Raw genomic sequence first — 18133 nt, forward strand, 5'->3', positions numbered from 1 at the left:
CACATTATCTACCCTTACCTTCACTTTTCTCTTGTGGAGTTGGGTCTAGTACTTGCCAACCATCATACCCTGGCTTCAGATCAGGACGCGTCATCCAAGATTCTACCCAGCAGTGGAAATTCCTTCAACAGTACAGAGAATAATTATAGTCAACAACCACTTCCCTGGCTTTTTGATTGGATTGTATAATTTGTGTTAAAACTAGTTTTACATGCATGCAGAACTTCTCTTCAAAGTATAAGTCTGACAAAAGATTCAACAGTGAAATCTAGGGAACTAGCATGAGAGATATGAATATAAAAACTTCCATATTTTCAAAGAAGATTATGTCCCTCTCACTATGCCCTTAAGGAGGCATCAAATTTTAAAAAGCCATTCAGCCCATCAAGTCCATCCTTCTACAGGCTACGTGCTATCTACCTTATCATGGACTCTATCCCACTTACTTAATCTCCTGAAGGAAAGTTTCACAAAAGTTATCAAATAAACTTCAGCATATTTTTGCATCCCACATCTTCAGTACTCAATCCTGGCCTGCTGTCTTCCACACAACACACAAACATTTTGGGATGAAAATTAGCCAATTTACCATTTAAACCCATTGGTGTTGATTCTTCAGATTCGAATATCTATTCTCCACAGCATACTCTTTGAGAGTCATTAAGGTGACCAAATTATAGAGAGAATATTTAGCTCCTTTTTTTAAAATCAAGGACTTATAAAATATATAGAGGCCATAAATTCCCAGTGCCAACATCCTGGAATAAGGGCTGGGCCGCATCCAGTAGTGATGCTGTTGGAGGTTGTGGAGTCAATGGGAGGTAAACTAAATATTGGCAGCCCATTGCCCCACTTTATAAAGGGGCTGAAATAAACTTCTACCTGTAACAAATCTTCAGGGGTCAAATGCTGTGACCTTGGCCTGGATCCCAAAAGGTGATCCCCATATGCACCAGTTAAGAGGCCTCCAAAAGATCTACCAGAGATCCAAGGCCCATGGGAACGTCCAATGTAGGGAGTCTCTGACCCCACTCCATCCTCATCATTGGTTTTGTAAGAAGCGGGTTGAGGCTCTACCCTTTACAAGGCCCTGCAGTAACTCCCAGAGCTGGCTGAGACCAGGCTAATCTGGGTTCAGGCCTATTTTCTGGCTCTTCTACCAGACTCCCATTGGAGTTGCAGTACTCTAAAAGTTAGGTTAGTGGTTCTATTTCATGGGTGGTAATCTCAGGAAACCACTAAACCAGAAATATAATAATTTCCAGCAACACGACAATTTGTATAAGCATAATTTCTAATTAGAACCATACTATGAGGGGAAAATTTTTGTGTGTGATGAAATTGGAAATCTGTTCTTTCTAAATAAAGCAGAGGGAACCTTTTCCCCGACTTGTTTAAAACTTGACTGAGTAAAGCTGCTTGATGGAAACGAGCTGTTCAGTGGCTAGTTGTATTGGGAATAGTAAAGAAAGGGGTAATGGGAGTGATTTTGACTTTGGGATCAGAGGCCCGTTATACATCTCTCCTGATTTTTCATTTCTAATGACGTTGATGGAAATGAATAGCGGGAGAGATGTATAATGGACGGCTGATCCGATATCGCCCGTTTTACACTATCACCCACTGAAAATTACCATCCAATGACAGTTCTTTTGGCTACAGGATTCAATTGAGCAATTAAGCTGATACCAAATTAGTAGAAACATGATAAGTAGGCTGGAACACGTGAATCCATTGAGACCAAAGTGAGTGACCACAGATATAAGGCAAATAGTTTGCCTGGTCCTGTGCCCAAAACCAAAAATAGAAAGATCACTGGCTGTATATGAACATATTTAGGAACTTGCTGCACTTTACTCCTTTAAATAGAAGCATGTCATTCGCCTGACATTCTGATTGTTAAGCACTTAATGAGGTGGAGCTTAAAGTCGACCAATGTTAGTTTCCTACTCTTGCAGCAGATCTAAGGCGATTGGAACAATTTCTCCTGGGCTTCTTATATACTTGGGTTTTCAGTTTCTGCTTTTCAAATGAAAGCCAACGCCAGGTAAAGATGCCCCATTTCAGCATCTAGCTTCACAAATGCAATTTAGACATTGGTCACAATTAGAAGGCCAGCCATGCTATGGCAAGTATTTTCAAATCGTTCTTTTTTTAAAAAAAATATGCATATGGAACTGTGAACATTCTTCATAAAGAAAAACAAGAAGGAAAATGGGAAAGGGGAATATGGAGTTGCAAATGAGGGTTGAACTGCCACTGTGCTCCGTTCTTGATCTAATCTGCTGCAAGAAATAAGGTGCTGATGAGAGATTACAGAACTTCCCAATAGCATGCAGGGAAAATCAGAAGGAACAGCCAAGCCTGGATGATATCTAGCATCTTTTGGGAGAGGGAGCAGCTAAGGAGTGGAGCAGCATTATTTGAAAATGTATGGATTTATAATAAGAGGGGAAAAAAGTTAATGCAAAAAGTGACAAAAATATGGCAACAGATATTTAGTAAGTCGGTTGAATGAGCCTGCAGCACAAAATTGCCCGTAATTTGGCCCCGCTTGATAAGTTGGGAGTCTCATTCAGAGAAACTACAAAGATGGCTGTTATGGGAGGTAGAACTATGTCTCAGATACTCGTCCAATGTTGGGGACTATGGTACAAAGGGATAGTGCGGACAGAGCTTTACGTTTTTGCTTTACCTGCCTGAACAGTGCTGTCAGTGGGTTGAAAAAGTGGACAGGTTCTGTTTCCCAGCAATGACATCCCATAACTTGATAACCACAAACAAAAACATCAAGAAAATATATATTTTTTAAAGTTTGGCCACTTTGAGTGGTAACATTATGGCCTCTGCCACACCCTTTAAAAGGCAGAATTTCCCTTGTTCATTCGTGGAGCAAATTTTTTTTAATGTTTGCAAGCCACAGATTTAAGGTGATCGGCAAAAGAGCCAGAGGTGACATAAGGAAACATGTTTTTTTACGCAGCGAGTTGTATGATCTGGAATGCACTATCTAAAAGGGTGGTGGAAGTAGATTCAATAGTAACTTTCAAAAAGGGAATTGGATAAATACATGAAGAAAAAAAATTTACAGGGCTATAGGGAAAGAGCAGGGGAATGGGACTAATTGGATAGCTCTTTCAAAGAGCCGGCACAGGCACAATGGGCCAAATGGCCTCCTCGTGTGCTACACCTACTAAGAAATAATAAAAGCCACTGTCAGGTCATGGAGTGAAGAAGCAGATTAACAATCCCCAATCTCATCCATTAACTACTGTTCCTCTGAAAAGATCATACCAAGTTCTTAAAGTTACATTGGGGTAACTTTTAATCCCATGAACGGGTGGGTTGGGGGGTGGGTGGGAAAGTAAAAATTGTAAAAATGTAAAACCCAACCCTAACCCGCCCACTTCCGGTTTTAACGGAGGCAGGTCAAGGGGCTGGCGACCAACCCACTCACAGGAGGCGGGTCGGTCAATGAAATCTTTTAAGGAGGCTGCAGGCCTCCATTTTGACAGTTTTTTTATTTTTAACTGCTGGGGACTGGGATTCCCAGGCCTTCTGCTTCACGCCATGTAAGAGGAGGCGGGAAGGCCCGGATCAGCAGGTAAGTGCCTTTATTGTGCTGCTGGTGGCCAGGAGGAGCAGGGGTGTTTCCTCCAGGCCCAACAAGCCTACCTGCCTCGATCCCACACACGCGATTGGCCGTCCCCCTCCCAATGTCCGACCCCTCCCCCAGGATCTCCGACCCACCCCCCCCCATGACTGACCCCCCCCCCCTCCCATCTAAGACTTACCTGCTGGCATCTGTGTTCTCCCATCCGACTGATGGCCAGCTGTTAATCTGGTTGGCCGGTCAGGCGGGAAACATACAAAAAAAATGTCCTTACGTCAAAACCGGGAAACCCGTACTTCTGGGTTTCCTGTCAGGAAGTCTCCCTCCCCCCGACTTCCTGGCTCCCTGTTAAAATTTACCCCATTATTGCAAATGGAAATTGAACATTTATGTAGTACGTACAGAGATGAAACTCACCAGATACTATCTTTTGATTCTTTCACCGATTTTCCATTCTCATCAATATAACTATCAATTCTCAAATTTTGCTCTGTGTCATGAGCTGAGTTGAAATTTGTAATGGGCCGAGTGGGGATTCCCAAACACCTCAAAACTAGAACAAAGCAACAAGTGTTAGTAAGGGTCCCACACAAATGGCATTTGAGATTGGGTTAATCCAGTTAGGCTCCCCTCACCAAGAGTCATCTGGTTTGTCGCATGTTCCTAAGTGATTTAAAGAAAGACAACTGTACAATTGGTTCAATACATCTCAGAATGGGCTGCTTGTTGGAATTAGTCCACATTATACTGCAACTGTGGGAACATCACAATTCATGATATCATGGAAGAACTTCCCACATGAAAACATCTGTTGTCTCAGCCCAGTGGCTTAAAACATAAAACATGGGAACAAGAGATGACGGGAGAGTTGAGTAAGTGTCCTTTTATTTTTAGGGTTATCTGGAGCTTCAGAGGAACAAGTTTAAAAATAGAAGTTAAAATGGAAGTGTTAAGTCTGGAATTTCCACGGGGTTCTCTCAACACATCTCCCAATACTGGAAGATCGGCAGAAACCCCGTTTCTCCAGGGCTTTCACCGAAATCATGGTGGGAGATTGGGAGAGCCCCACAGAAATGTTTTTAAACTTGTTCAGGTTACGCCAAAAATAAAATAAGCTGATTTGTGAACAAGATGCATTTAATACAGGAAGATGTAAGGAGTCTTACAACACCAGGTTAGAGTCCAACAGCTTTATTTGAAAGCTTGTGATTTCAAATAAAGCTGTTGGACTATAACCTGGTGTTGTAAGACTCCTTACATTTGCCCACCCCAGTCCATCACCGGCATCTCCACATCATTTAATACAGGAAGGTGGAGGGGGGGAAGAAGCAGTCTCTCAGTGAACAGATCACCAGTTAAAAACAGGATGAAACAGGTAAGAGTGGCAATTAGTTTAAAAGGGGTTAACATCTGCACTATTACTGTGAAGAGAAGAGTGTTGTGCCAATATGTCGTGTTCATATGATAATGTTGTTGAGTCATTTCTACCGTGGAGAGTTGAACCCAAGACAATAGGGCAAATTTCTGATTTTGTTTTATGTAGAATCAAAGGTGTTCAACTGAGATTACACAACTGGCAGTATGTTACTCTGTGCTGACTGTTTTGCTGTGACTCAAAATTCACGACACCTCCTGTGCTGATTGTACGTAAAGGTAGTTTCGGTTTTGAACTGATGTAAAAATCACCACAGTTTATGTTGAATTGTGCACAGATGGTTGAAGAGACCAGCAGTAAAATTTGCTGTTATTTCCTTTCCACCCTCGATATTTTATCATTTAGAATGAGATCTTTTGTTTTTAATTTTGACCACTTTTGGATGGTCTTTGTCTCGTTGTTTTCTCTTCTGGAAAAAAAATCAGTGCTAAAAATATTACTTTTGTGTTGTTACATCTCAGTGTCACTAACTGCATAGTCCTGTGGAAGGCAGAGATATTAGTCTTTCAAAGTATAGATTGGAAAAACCAACAAACGCAATGCCTGCCCAAACCTGGTATTAAAGTAGCTGTTCTTTTACCACCGGAAAAACGCAAATCCAACAAAATATTACAAAGGACATCTGGTGGTCCTAATAATGTAAAAAATAAGTTCTGAAAGTTCATTTGTCATTGCTGTGGAAAGCAAATGATTCCAATTCTGGGAACATTCATGTCTTAATTCTCTTTGGTGGAACCAGAATGAGTAGCTATAATAAGGAATGGTTTGTGTGGAGGAGGAGGAGGCCGTATCTGACAGGAACTAGCTCGTGGTCTGAATTACAAAATTCTAAACAACCTGTGCCAATCTTTAAGCACAAAAGACTGGCAATCCTATTATTTATATGACATTTTAATTAAAATTCCCTTTCTGGAGGCTGAACCAAACAACATGACCCTCTGAATAAATAACACGTAGTCATCTCTGCCAAGTCAACATGACTCGCTTTTCTCGAGGTCCATCATTCATCAAACCTGCATTATATTAAGACTGGTGTTGTATTTGTGATCCTACAAAGCACATTCTGCTACTTCATGTGATTACAAACCCCTCTCTTAGGGCACCTTTCCACTGGTTGAGTTTCTCCCCTCCTAACTGTTGTGAAACTAATGTGTTGTTTGACTTTTATGGCTTTGAAAATAACGACACCACTGTGGATACACACAATCGAGGCAACAAAAGTGGATTTGCTTTCCATCCACTGGCCAACGCAATGCAATATTTTATTATTATCTGAATATATCTGTGATTCACAGGTAAAGCTAGCAGTACCCGAGGCTGGGATGGCCACCATTTTAATACTAGTCATTTTCAAGATGAGGTTCAGTCATAATTGGAGTGCGGCGAGGGAGGAAAGATTAAAACATCTTCCATGTCGGCAATAATCCACAAACCTTAAAATAAATTTTAAACAACTTCCCACAGATGGTTGTTATAAGTAGAAAGTTCAGTGCGGCTTCTAGCTGGCTGCATCACATTCTTTGTATTACAAACAATGCCGATGCACTTGAATAATGACTTTAATATAAACATTATTAAAATCTTTAAACAAACAAAAGGATCATTTTAAATCCTCACAGGAACCAGCCGTAGAGCCAGATAAGTTGAATTCTATTTAATCCTATCTGAGGGCGCTCTAGGTCTAATCTGCAGACAATGGGCTGGAAATCGGTTAGGACTCGTTTTCCGGTCCATAACCAGCAGTGCACTAACAACACTCGCCCCACCGAGGAAGGCCGAGCCTGGCCCCAAATTGGTCTTCAGACCTCATTAACATTGTGGAGCAGGATAGGCGCCAGCAGCAGGCACATTTTATTGGGAAGTGATTATTGGGGGGTTAGAGGGGCAAGAGGGGCTGGGATGGGAGCGCTCACAAGGTCTGTAGTGTCAGGGGAGCACTCCTGCTCCTCCTGGCTCCACAGGAAAGCTTTATTCTTTTAAAATTAAATTTAAACGTACCTATGTAAGGAATCTTACAACACCAAGTTATAGTCCAACAGTTTTATTTGAAAATCACAAGCTTTCGGAGGCTTTCTCCTTCATCAGGTGAGTGACTCACCTGACGAAGGAGAAAGCCTCCGAAAGCTTGTGATTTTCAAATAAAACTGTTGGACTATAACCTGGCGTTGTAAGATTCCTTACATTTGTCAACCCCAGTCCATCACCGGCATCTCCACATCATTAAGCGTACCTGTTAGTGGCAGCCACATCGACCACTGAAGAATCCTGAACTGAGCAGGCCTACACCGCTCATCGGGGAACCAATTTCCCATAGGTGTCCTTAAACAGGAGTTAAGCCCCTCAGTCAAGTACACTGGGGACCTAATGCCTGATTTAGGCAGCCGCCAGGGACGCCTAAAAAAGAATGGACCCAACAAATTTAATGGTGGCCTCGTTGCAGGCGCGATTGGGTGCGGTCGCTCCACTGCTAAATTTGTTAACTTTACCCAGAAAAAGATGCAATCCGTACTCTGTCTACCCCATTATCTTTCACACTATGAAGCAAAGATATTAATTTTACATTCTGATCAAGAATGCAGCAAACCTGGGAGAATACGTGCAAGAAAAGGATTCTTTTTATAGTGAACAAGACCGTCTACAAAATGATGTTGCCCATCCCCCTTCCCAATTTTCTCACCTCTCATCCTGAAGGTGCTAACGCATGCTGAGGTACAGTCTAGATACCTCAACCAAATGACAATTCATATCTTGAGCTATTCAACTGAGGGGGCAGCACAGCTATAGTCCAATCCTGTCCTCACCCAATGTCCATGTATTCTTCCCAGTCAGGATCACTAACTAGTAATCAGTGACGGGAACCCTGGTTGTTTTTGTCTCTCTCCAGCCGAGAGGTACTGCAGGAAATTGTAGTACTCATCACTGCCCCAGCAAAGATCAGTTAAATCAGCAAAAACATGTGCTCCTTAATATTGATGTTATGTTGTTACAATACTCGTTCAGATATTTTCTATGTACTCAGATCAAACCTGTGACCTTCCTAGCCTGCATTATTCAGTTCAAAAACCTGAGTATAAATCAACACTTGGGTGCTGTGCAAAGAGGAAAGCTGGGCGGGGAGGATTTGAATGGAAGGAAAATCAGGTAGGTTTCATTACGGGCATGCGATTCTCCTCTTTGCATTGCGCCCAGGCGCTGAAGATAAAATTCTAGTAAGCTGTTCTTCAGTAGCAACCATAGTAATTTATAGTGAAAGCTAATTCTGGTTATTCAACAAAATCACTGAGCCAGTTCCCTAAAATCAGTCCTGTTCCTCATCGTCACCCATTAACCACATCTGAAACGTTTGTGTAGCAGGTGAGGACTGCACTAGGCTTGGCTGTGATGCCCCCAAATGTTAAATAGCCTGTAAGCATTTGCTGTTCAGAATCACACACGGAGAATGGCCACTCAGATGAACTACCAGAGGGCTGCAGTCACCCAGACAATCTAACTGCATAAAGAGTCTCCACCCTTAGAAGAAGAGGGAAGAAAATTGATGAAAATTTGGCACAGGTTATCTTGTAATCCAATCTTACATCATGACACCATTACATCTGCCATTATGATCTAAGGTTAAAGGGTCATGTGGTTAACCTTGTCTTTATCTTCAGGTCATCATACAGGAGGAAATACTTTGTTAATGGTCAGTTCCCATTTTATAAGTACCCTTCTAATATAGTGAAGCCAATCTCACAATGCTCCTGTTGTACTGAGTATCTTGGCAATGGGGATGTTTCCTCCAGTCATTGTGTGTAGTGACACTCTAGACAAAGGCAGGAACATTTTCTTTGGCCTTATTGCTGGTTCAAAAAGAACAGTTCAGCACATCAGTGGAAATACTGACCTGAGAAAATCTTCCTGCCTTTGTTTGCACTGTTGCTATACACAACAACTAGAGGAAACATCCCCACCAGTACCTACATAACTCTCATTAATCTTTAGAGATAGTTAGCTTCAAAAATCCACCCAGTAACTTTTAGGGTTGTGATTAACCGAGACATAAAGGGGCGATTTTAATGGAGAGTGGGATCAGGGGGCTGACGGGGGGACGCGGGGGACAAGGCAGTCGAGGAAACCCTCCGGCCCTCTGCAATGTGAGGCCTGAGAGATATTTAACTCCTGGGCCCCACATACATGCTTACCGTCGGTCTCCCACCCAAACCTCAGCTGGCCGGTGGGCAGGCGAGAGTGGAATTTCAGGCCTCCACCAGGGACCTGAATTAACAGTTCCCGACATGAAGCTAAATGGTTGGGAGGGACGGTGTTGTGGTGGGGGGCGGGGGTCAGACTGATATCGCAGTTAGGGGAGAAGGGAAGCACAAAGTTTCTTTGTGGGACCCAGAGGAGCACTGTTGCTACTCCTGGCCTGCAATGAAACTAAAAAAGCAGATCAAAATTAAACTTGCTTTTCTGGCTCCTCTTCCTGACAAGTTTGGTCTGGCGGGTAAGTCAGGAAAGATTTCCTGCACAGGCCTCAGGTTAAAATCACAGCTTGGTCCCGGTGACACGATCGGAATCTGATCTGCATATTTGGAGAAGGACCCCGCTGTCCTCCAGCAGGTGTCCCTCCCTCTCTCCTGCTTAAAAGATGTAAGGAATCTTACAACACCAGGTTATAGTCCAACTGTTTTATTTGAAAATCACAAGCTTTCGGAGGCTTTCTCCTTCGTCAGGTGAGCAAGTGTGGGATTCCATGGAAGGTTACCGCATTTATATTCAGAGAACAATACCTGGTGATTACAGATAATCTTTCCAACTGCCCGTTGTCAAGGCAATCAAAGTGTTCAGACAGAGTGATGTTACCTACAGGACCACCGAATACACAAACGGCCATTATGCCATTTTAACTACCTGCCCAACTGGTTTCCGACTGGAGCGGGGTGGGGGGTGCTTAAAATTCCCCTCTGCTATTGGTTCTGGATTCACACAAGCATTGAATCTGTTCTCACAAAGGAATGATAATAGTCAGGAGCACAGTGCATTCAAATTTTAATGCTGGTAGAATAATGCCATCTGAGCCTGGATGTGAACTCGGAGCCAGGAAGAGAGCAGGGTATTTGGGAGGGGGGTGGTGTTGCGGTGGGAAACCGGGAGGGTTTTCTGCAGCTCCTACCCCGAATTTAATGGTAGGACCTGTTCTAAAAAATTTTCAAACAGTTTCCTGCCCGATAGCGAGCTTCATTGATAGACTGGCTGCCTGTCGGGCGAGAAAGCAACCGGGGAGTGGATGGAAGGTAAGTCAGAATTTGGATTGGGGGTGGGGGCTGGGTGTGGGAGAGATCAGGATCTCTGGAGGTTGGATGGTGGGAGGGGGGGGCGATCGCAGTGGGTGGGGGAAGTTGAACGTCTTTGGGGAGGTGAACAGTCAGGTATTTGTGGGGGGGTGGTGATGGTGGTGTCGGCTGATCGCAGGGGTCCGATCATGGCAGGTAAGCTTGCTGGGCCTGGGGGAAACTCTCCTGCTCCTCCTGGCCCACAAGCAGTGCACTCATCTCATGATCCGGCCCTTCCTGCCTCCTTTTCACTGGCGAGATTCACGAGCCCTGGGAAACCCGCGTTGGAGGCGTTAAATTTAAAGGTTTGTGAAATTCAATTTTAAAATACCTAATTAATGTCTTATAAGGACATTAATTGCTGTGAGAACAACCCACCCGCCTGAACTAATTAAGGTCCCGACTGTGGCGAGTAGGTTATTCACACACATCCAAACGGGCCTCCGTTAAACCTAGAAGAGGACGCGTTGGAGTCAGGTTGCGGTTGCGCTCGAAAAATCAATTATTTTAACTACCCTCTGGCCCCCAATCCACCCGTTCTTGGGGGTTAAAATTCCCCCCATGTCCTTTGTAGAATGCTTTCATCTATGCTAAGGCGTATTAAACATTAATACAAGTACCCACCATTTAGGCCTGTCTAGCAGCAGCAGAACTATTACCGACTCACAAATTGCTCGTATATCTATCATTTCTTTTGTTACCTCCAGCACAGCAATGCAGCAGAATGCTCCATTTCAAACAGTTGGGGATGTTGGCAGGAGTCCTTTAGTTCAACATGTTGTCGCTGATCTTCAAGCAGTGTTTAGCATTCCCATGAAAATGTTGTCTGCAAGGATCATGCCCATTGAAAGAGGCAGGGTGCCAGTGGGAAGCAGCAGTCAGGTTGCGATCAACCATTAACTGCATGGCACGACTAACCAGCAGCAGGTGTGATTCGTGTGGGGCCTACACAACCATTTCCCCCCACCCTCTGCAAGGTGGAATGTCTTGATGAGATGAAGCCTAAGATGAATCTATTGTAGCAGCCTGACTGAGCTCTTGTGAAGTGACACAAGGGAGTGAAGCAACTTCGACAGCCTTGGGACTTGAATTTGATGGGGTTGGCCAAAGCATGAGAAATTCTCACAGTTAATAACTCTTGGGATTCTTTTACAATTTTCCTTTCATTTTATAGTTCTAGAGCTGCAAAGGCTTAGAGGATACAAATGGACCAGTTACACATCTATAAAGGAGCATATGCTACATCACATTATATGTTTTTAATGGGGAAATGTATCCTCTGGAGGGTAATTTATTTAAAGAAATATTACTTTTAATTTCTCTTAAACATTAATATTTACTCTAACCAAGTTTATCGCATTCTCTTCTCCAGATCAGTCAGAATAATAGACAATAGTGAGCTCACTGCCTCTGTCATTATCCCTCATGTGGCCAGGAAATGAGACCAGGCCTCAAATGGGACAGCACTACATTTAACCTGCATTATACCTGACCAGATCTATATGGATAATGGGTACAAAAAGTAGGAAAGAATGTTCAATTGCCCCAAAACTGAAAGACCCTCTGCCTGAGTGCAGCAACAAGTAAATCACCAAGAAATATTCATTAAAAATTGTGTACAAAAAACAGGAGTAAAGAAGTCTAACCCGAAAAATGTAAGTGCAGCCTATTCTTAGCTCTGGTTATCTGACAATTCAAATTTGCATTAAGCACTACATTTTCACTTTGCTGTGATATTTATATTGCTTATTTCAAATCATTGGATTTTTTTAGTGCAAAAAATTACTTTCAATTATCTAGAATAGGCTGTAACAAATGACAAAAGCTCAAATCTCATTTATACAATGTACTGAACTCTTAAAGGGGCACTGTCACCTTTTAATTGGCAAATTAAATTGTGTTTAATTGGCAAACCTTGCTTTTTATTATGTGAATACATGACAATGTAATTTCCATCTAAACTGCCAGTGCATCATGAAAACATAAATGCACAGTAAACAGTCAAAGTATTCAGTTAATAAAATAACTATACTCCGTTTAACTACAGATTCCTTCTCCATTACTCCAACAAATTCCAGCAGTGTCTGAAAGAAAGTGAGTTTCAGACAATAATTTAAACTCATTGTTCAGACTACATTAATAGAATATTAAATTATAAATCACATCACTCCTACCCAATTGGGACAACATTTCACTGTTTAAGGTTAAACTGTTGCATCCATAAGAAGTTGTCAACTCCACCTCACTGTCTGATTTTACCACCCGTTCCTTCATAGCCCCCAGCTATATTTTAATCAGAATGTTTTTTTCATGAGTACTATGTTATCTAATATTTTCATAACTACATATGTTCTTACTAAAAGGTAATATAATTACATTAAAAAATCAGGAACATTAAAAAATACCCGGGGAGAATAATGTAATTCTCACCAGGACAACAACAAGTTGCATTTATATAGCACCGGTATAAAAAGTTCCAAAGTGCTTCACAGGGGCATAATGAAAAAAATGTCAAGCCAAAGAAGGAGCTATTAGGAGGGGCGAATAAATGTTTGTTCAAAGAGGTGGGTTTTAAGAGGGTCATGGAAGGAGGAGGAGGAGGTGGAGAAGAGGAGGGTTTTAGGGAGGGAATTTCGGGAGTTGGGGCCTAGGCAGCTAAAGGCATGGCCACTAATGTTGAGGCAAAGAAAGGGAGGGAGGGATGAACAAGAGGCCAAAGACAGAGGAATGGAGGGTTCAGGGGCAGTTGTAAGTCTGGAAGATGTTAGAGATAGGGAAGGGTGAGGATGAGAATTTTAAATTTGAGGCATTATGCAACTAGGAGCCAACGTAGGTCAGCAAGGACATGTGATGACGAATGAGTGGGACTTGGAGAGAGATATAATACAGGCAGCAGTTTTGGATGAGCTGAAGTTTATGGAGGGTGGAGGATGGGAGGCCTACCAGGAGAGCATTAGAATAGCTGAGTCTGGAGGTAACAAAGACATGGATATGGGTTTCCATGGAAGATGAGCTGAGGTAGATGTACAGGCTGCTGATATTACGGAGGTGAATTATGCGGTCTTTGTGATGGAGAGGATATTGGATGCCAAGGTTGTGAACAGTCTGGTTCATTGGCTGGGGAGGGGAATGGAATTAGTGGCATGTGTATGGATGTTGTGTTGGGGGTCGAAGACGATAGCTTTGGTTTTCCCAGTACTTAACTGGAGGAAGTTGTGGCTCATCCAAGACTGGATGTTGGACAAGCAGTTCAACAGCGCAGAGGCAATGGAGGAGTTGAGAGAGGTCGATCTGGATGTTGTCAGCTTACGTGCGGAAGCTGACCCCATATTTGCAAATGATATCGCAAAGGGGCAGTGTGTAGATGAAGAGGAGCCATTGGAGTCCCTCAAGGATCTGAGGTAAAGGTACGGGAGCAGGAAGTGAAGCCATTTCCGAAGATGCTGTGGCTATGATTAGATAGGTGAAAGTGAAACCAAGCGAAGGCAGTCCCATTGAGCTGAAGAATGGAAGAGAGATGTTGGAGGATAGTGTGTTGACCGTGTTAAGGACTGCAGAGATTGAGAGGGATAATGCACCATGGTCACAGTCACAGCAAGTGGGGGTGATTCTCAACTTTGGCGGGGCGGAAAACTGGCGGTAGTGGATTGGCCGCCCGTTATACACCCCAGCTGATTTTCTTTCCACTCAAGTCAATCTTTGCTCCCCAGGATTGTCCTGAAGTAGTGGCCAGTTCCGGCAGAGGTGAGTGAGACCTGTTGGCCCAATAGGCAGTATGTACTGCCATTACCTTCTTGCTCTTCATGAGCATCGCCACACAAAACTGGAAATAGGTTCCCTCATCGGTCAAGGCAAGTCTCATTGCTGAAAATAAATCGGTTGTGATTGTACTACTCCAATTAGACCTCATTACTATAAAATGGTAGATACTGGTGGAATATCTCCTAAGGAATCATGTTATTGAAGTTTGAGTTTCTTTCACAAAGGTGTTGGAGCTTCAGATGGGATTATAAAAAAGCTTCTGTTAAGGTGAGATATGTAATATGTTAGTTATAATGAGGTCGGTGCATATATATCCAGTTCTCAATAGCTTAGCACCGCAGTTGACTGTAGCTATGCAGTCTCTTGTCAGTCAGATGCTAATTTTGGCAACTTGTGCCATTTCTTTCTCAAACCCCATTGCCCAGTCTGCTACCTACCTGTGCAGGCCACTGCCGCAAACACCCAGCACTGGCCATAACGAACAGGGCGACATCCCAATTTACTCCATTGACGAAGGATGGTAATGCTTCCATTCCACGTTGTTGGAGGTGTTCCATTTGAATAATCAGGGCCCCAATTACCCAGCAGTATCCCCTTATCATCATTGCAATTCACCTGTAAAGAAGAAAGAAATTGTGAAGTATTACACAGAGACACGATCACAGATACCAAACAATGAGTTAAGTATGCAAATGCAGCTTTAGTGATTAAGCAACATGCAAGAGGTGGGTGTGTAGGGTAGCCAAAGAGCTTGACATAAAATGCAATGGTGTATGATAGCTCTGATCAGCTGCAACAGAATTAAGCAGAAGACAACAATTGTGCTCTTGCCTAGTTGCAGAGATGGTCATATTTCATTAGTAAAAGTTCCTTTGAGAATAACCATTGTGCTTTACATGGAAAATAAATAGGAAATAATGGATACCTGGGAGTGATTGTGAGGCTAATTGAGGGGTTCAAATTACATTGGAAACCACAAGAACAAAAGTCGGAGTGACTCGTAACAGTCATCTGAACCTTGGGTTGCCACCTGTCTACCTTACAACCAGACAGCCCAAGTGAGATATCCAGAAACTTCTAAAAAGGTAAAGTTGAAACCAAAAATCTGATTTTTAAAACCAAATCTGCTTTTACATTCGCACTATGTGATCGAACCAGTTTTCAAAGTTTTCAATAAATTCACAGCAGCAAAGCAACCACCAAAGAAATGCTCAATTCCCAGGCACAAAAGGAGAGGAAAAAAGGTATGGAAATGCAAGACTGTAGAAATCCTGCATCATTTTCCTTTTGGAATGCCGGTAGGGCATCCATTTAGAGGAGTGTCTGAAGAAGCTATCGCTAGCTCCTTGCACCTGTCAGAGCCATGCTAATGACCCAAACCCCCAAATCCAGACATAGTGAATTTCTGATGTGCTGTGCCTGCCTAACATTCCAGTGCAGTGGGGAGAAGAATACTTGAGCCCAGAATTCAAGTTGTAAAGTTGAGTTCTATAAATCTGGTAATCAAAGGCGGACATCAGAAAAAATGACCAGGAAAGCTGCTGTAAAAACCCAACAGGGTCACTAAAGTCCCTCAGGGACCCCTACCCAGTCCCACCCTACGTAGTTGACTCAATACCTAGTTAGCCACTTCAGTAGCATTTCAAGAAGGTCAACCACTACCTTCTCAGGGCATCTAGGGATGAGCAGTAAATGCAGCCTTGCCAGCAATGCCCACATCCCATGAGCCAATTAAAACAAACTCGAGCCATGATCCCATCCCTACCCCAACTGGTTTTGGACTTAGCAAAAGATGATGGCCCTGAAATTCTGCAGGGGTTCTCCCAATCTCCCGACGTAACTCCAATGGGAGACATGGGGAACATCCATGGAAACTGTGTAAATGGGTCATTTACGCCCTTTCATTGGGGATTCCGTCAATCTCCCATCAGTAAAACATTCGGAAATGGGAGAAGTCAGAGTTTCAGAACTGGTTCACTTTGAACCTGCAGCTTAGCAGGAGGAACTTCAAAATTATCATCCCATCTAATTAATAATGGCCCAGAAATTGCTCGGAGCAGCGAACCAATAGTGCTCCGGGTGCACTTCCTCTAATAGGAAGCAGAGAAGAGCCCAGCGTTAACTCCAGTGAAGCTAGGACCCATGGGAGAAGTGAGCGGAGCGATCCCTCCCCTCGACCAATCAGATTGCAGCATTTTTGACACGCTGCAAAGAGTTTCTGAAAGCGGGAACGTAAAATTCAGGAAGTGAAAGGTACAACACTAAAATCATTTGTAAAAACAGTTATAAACAGCGAAAAAAATGGGTAAGAATTAATCTAATTAAATAAAAGAGACAGAAGGGAAAAGTGTCAAAAATGTTCTTAATTTTTTTTTAAATGACCAAAAACTATTAAAAAGAGTAATGAGACCCCACATTTTTAAAAGTTAATTTTTAGTTGTTGGTAGTCATTAAGATTTGCCGTGCTATTAAAACTTAGTTTAGACCTGGTATTTTTAAGCGTACCTGTTTTGTGGCGATATTTGTTAATTTATAGCTGGGTAGATGAGCAAGTTGATTGATGGTCCATTGATTCCACTGATTGCAGCGTGCGATATCCCTTGCATTCGAAGCTGTCATATCGCCGGCAAACCAGGAGGAGCAAGTTCAGGATTTCCACATTTGATTGCGCATGTGCGAACGCCAGAACTTGCTTCTCGATTTTGCCACTAACGACGGTGAACGCTGTTGAGCTCACCGTTCTTTTTAAGCAATTTCTGGGCCAGTGTATTTTGTATGAATTGTATGTGCGGGTTTATTCAGTTTAGGTTTGGTTTTACCAACAGTACGCTGCTTTGCCTCATGGCAATACATGAGGCAAAGCAGAATTCTGCAGCAATTACTCGTGTGGGCAAAACCCTGATACATGCACATCTTGGATGTTGTTACTGACAATCGATCAACTGGCTTCACATTTTGTTATGAGGGGCAAAGAGAAAAGCTGCAATCCAAAACAAACATTCTGATGTGTATAAACCTAGGGTTTTACAACATTGTTACACCATTCAGTGACTCGGTTAAATACTGTTATGTATAGAAACTGAAAATACTATAGGGTTGATGACATCAATACTATTCAGTATCTGTCACAGTAAGCTGGCTTGCAACTTCCCAGTTCTAAACTGTCAAGCTCAATTGTTTTTTGCTAATCCGTGTAATTATTTTAGATATTTATAAGGGATAATGGAACGCAACCTAGGTATTAAAGAGAGTGTTAATAAGTGCAGTCACTTGCAGAATGAATTATTTCATATTAGACGTTGTGACAAGTCTCCATGTGCAGACTCAGCTCATTCATTACTGCACTGTCTGAGCAGGAACATTGGTTATGTTAATGGTAATGGTAACCAATAAGACTCAATTGTTTCTAGACTTTCTTCACCTGTTTTAATATTTTATGTTACCCCCTTCTCCGGGACAGTAGGCAGGAATGTAAGCTACTTCCAGGCCCTAGCTGTACTGCTCAAGCCTGGCATGAAGAGGAGCTCCAGAGTGGCATGAGCTGACGTTCCCTCCATCCATTCCCATAAGGATGTGCACTTTCTTATCGCACCCCATCTGGGCTTGTAAATTCACCCCATGGGCACATGAACCTAAGTCTGCCCATTCTGAGGTATGGCTTTAGCACACCCAGCAGTCCACTGGGTTACCATTGGATCATCCAGTAAGCATTGGAGATGGTGCCACCTGAGGGCTCTATTTGGGCATCAACTATTAATATATGTTTACTAAGCCACTTATAACACCATAAGACCTTGCATATAAATCACTTGTAGCTGTCTCCTTCTTATAACTGTCATATTCTAAGCAGATCCACTGCATGCCACATCAAACTTCAGCAAATGTTACCCTCTGCTCCAAATTACTCTGGAATCTTGTTCCCTTTGAAATAGTTGGCTCCCCTTGAGTCTTGTACTTAAATGTAATTGTAGTAATGAACTTTGAGTAGCTTACCAAATTGGGATAATTGGG

The 18133-nt window shown here is 42.7% G+C and overlaps 1 protein-coding gene across 1 annotated transcript in view; it reads right to left on the reverse strand.

Annotated features, from left to right (window-relative positions):
* LOC137335313 (protein-glutamine gamma-glutamyltransferase 2-like) overlaps nt 1–18133 on the reverse strand; it is a 61140-nt gene that overhangs the window by 15777 nt on the left and 27230 nt on the right. The window contains exons 6-8 of the mRNA XM_068000630.1: nt 14560–14737; nt 4031–4166; nt 19–122 (exon numbers count right to left, since the gene is read on the reverse strand). Coding sequence (XP_067856731.1) covers nt 19–122; nt 4031–4166; nt 14560–14737 — 418 coding nt within the window. The remainder of the gene's footprint in view (nt 1–18; nt 123–4030; nt 4167–14559; nt 14738–18133) is intronic.

This window comes from Heptranchias perlo, chromosome 19 (genome assembly GCF_035084215.1).
Source record: "Heptranchias perlo isolate sHepPer1 chromosome 19, sHepPer1.hap1, whole genome shotgun sequence".
Lineage (NCBI taxonomy): Eukaryota > Metazoa > Chordata > Chondrichthyes > Hexanchiformes > Hexanchidae > Heptranchias > Heptranchias perlo.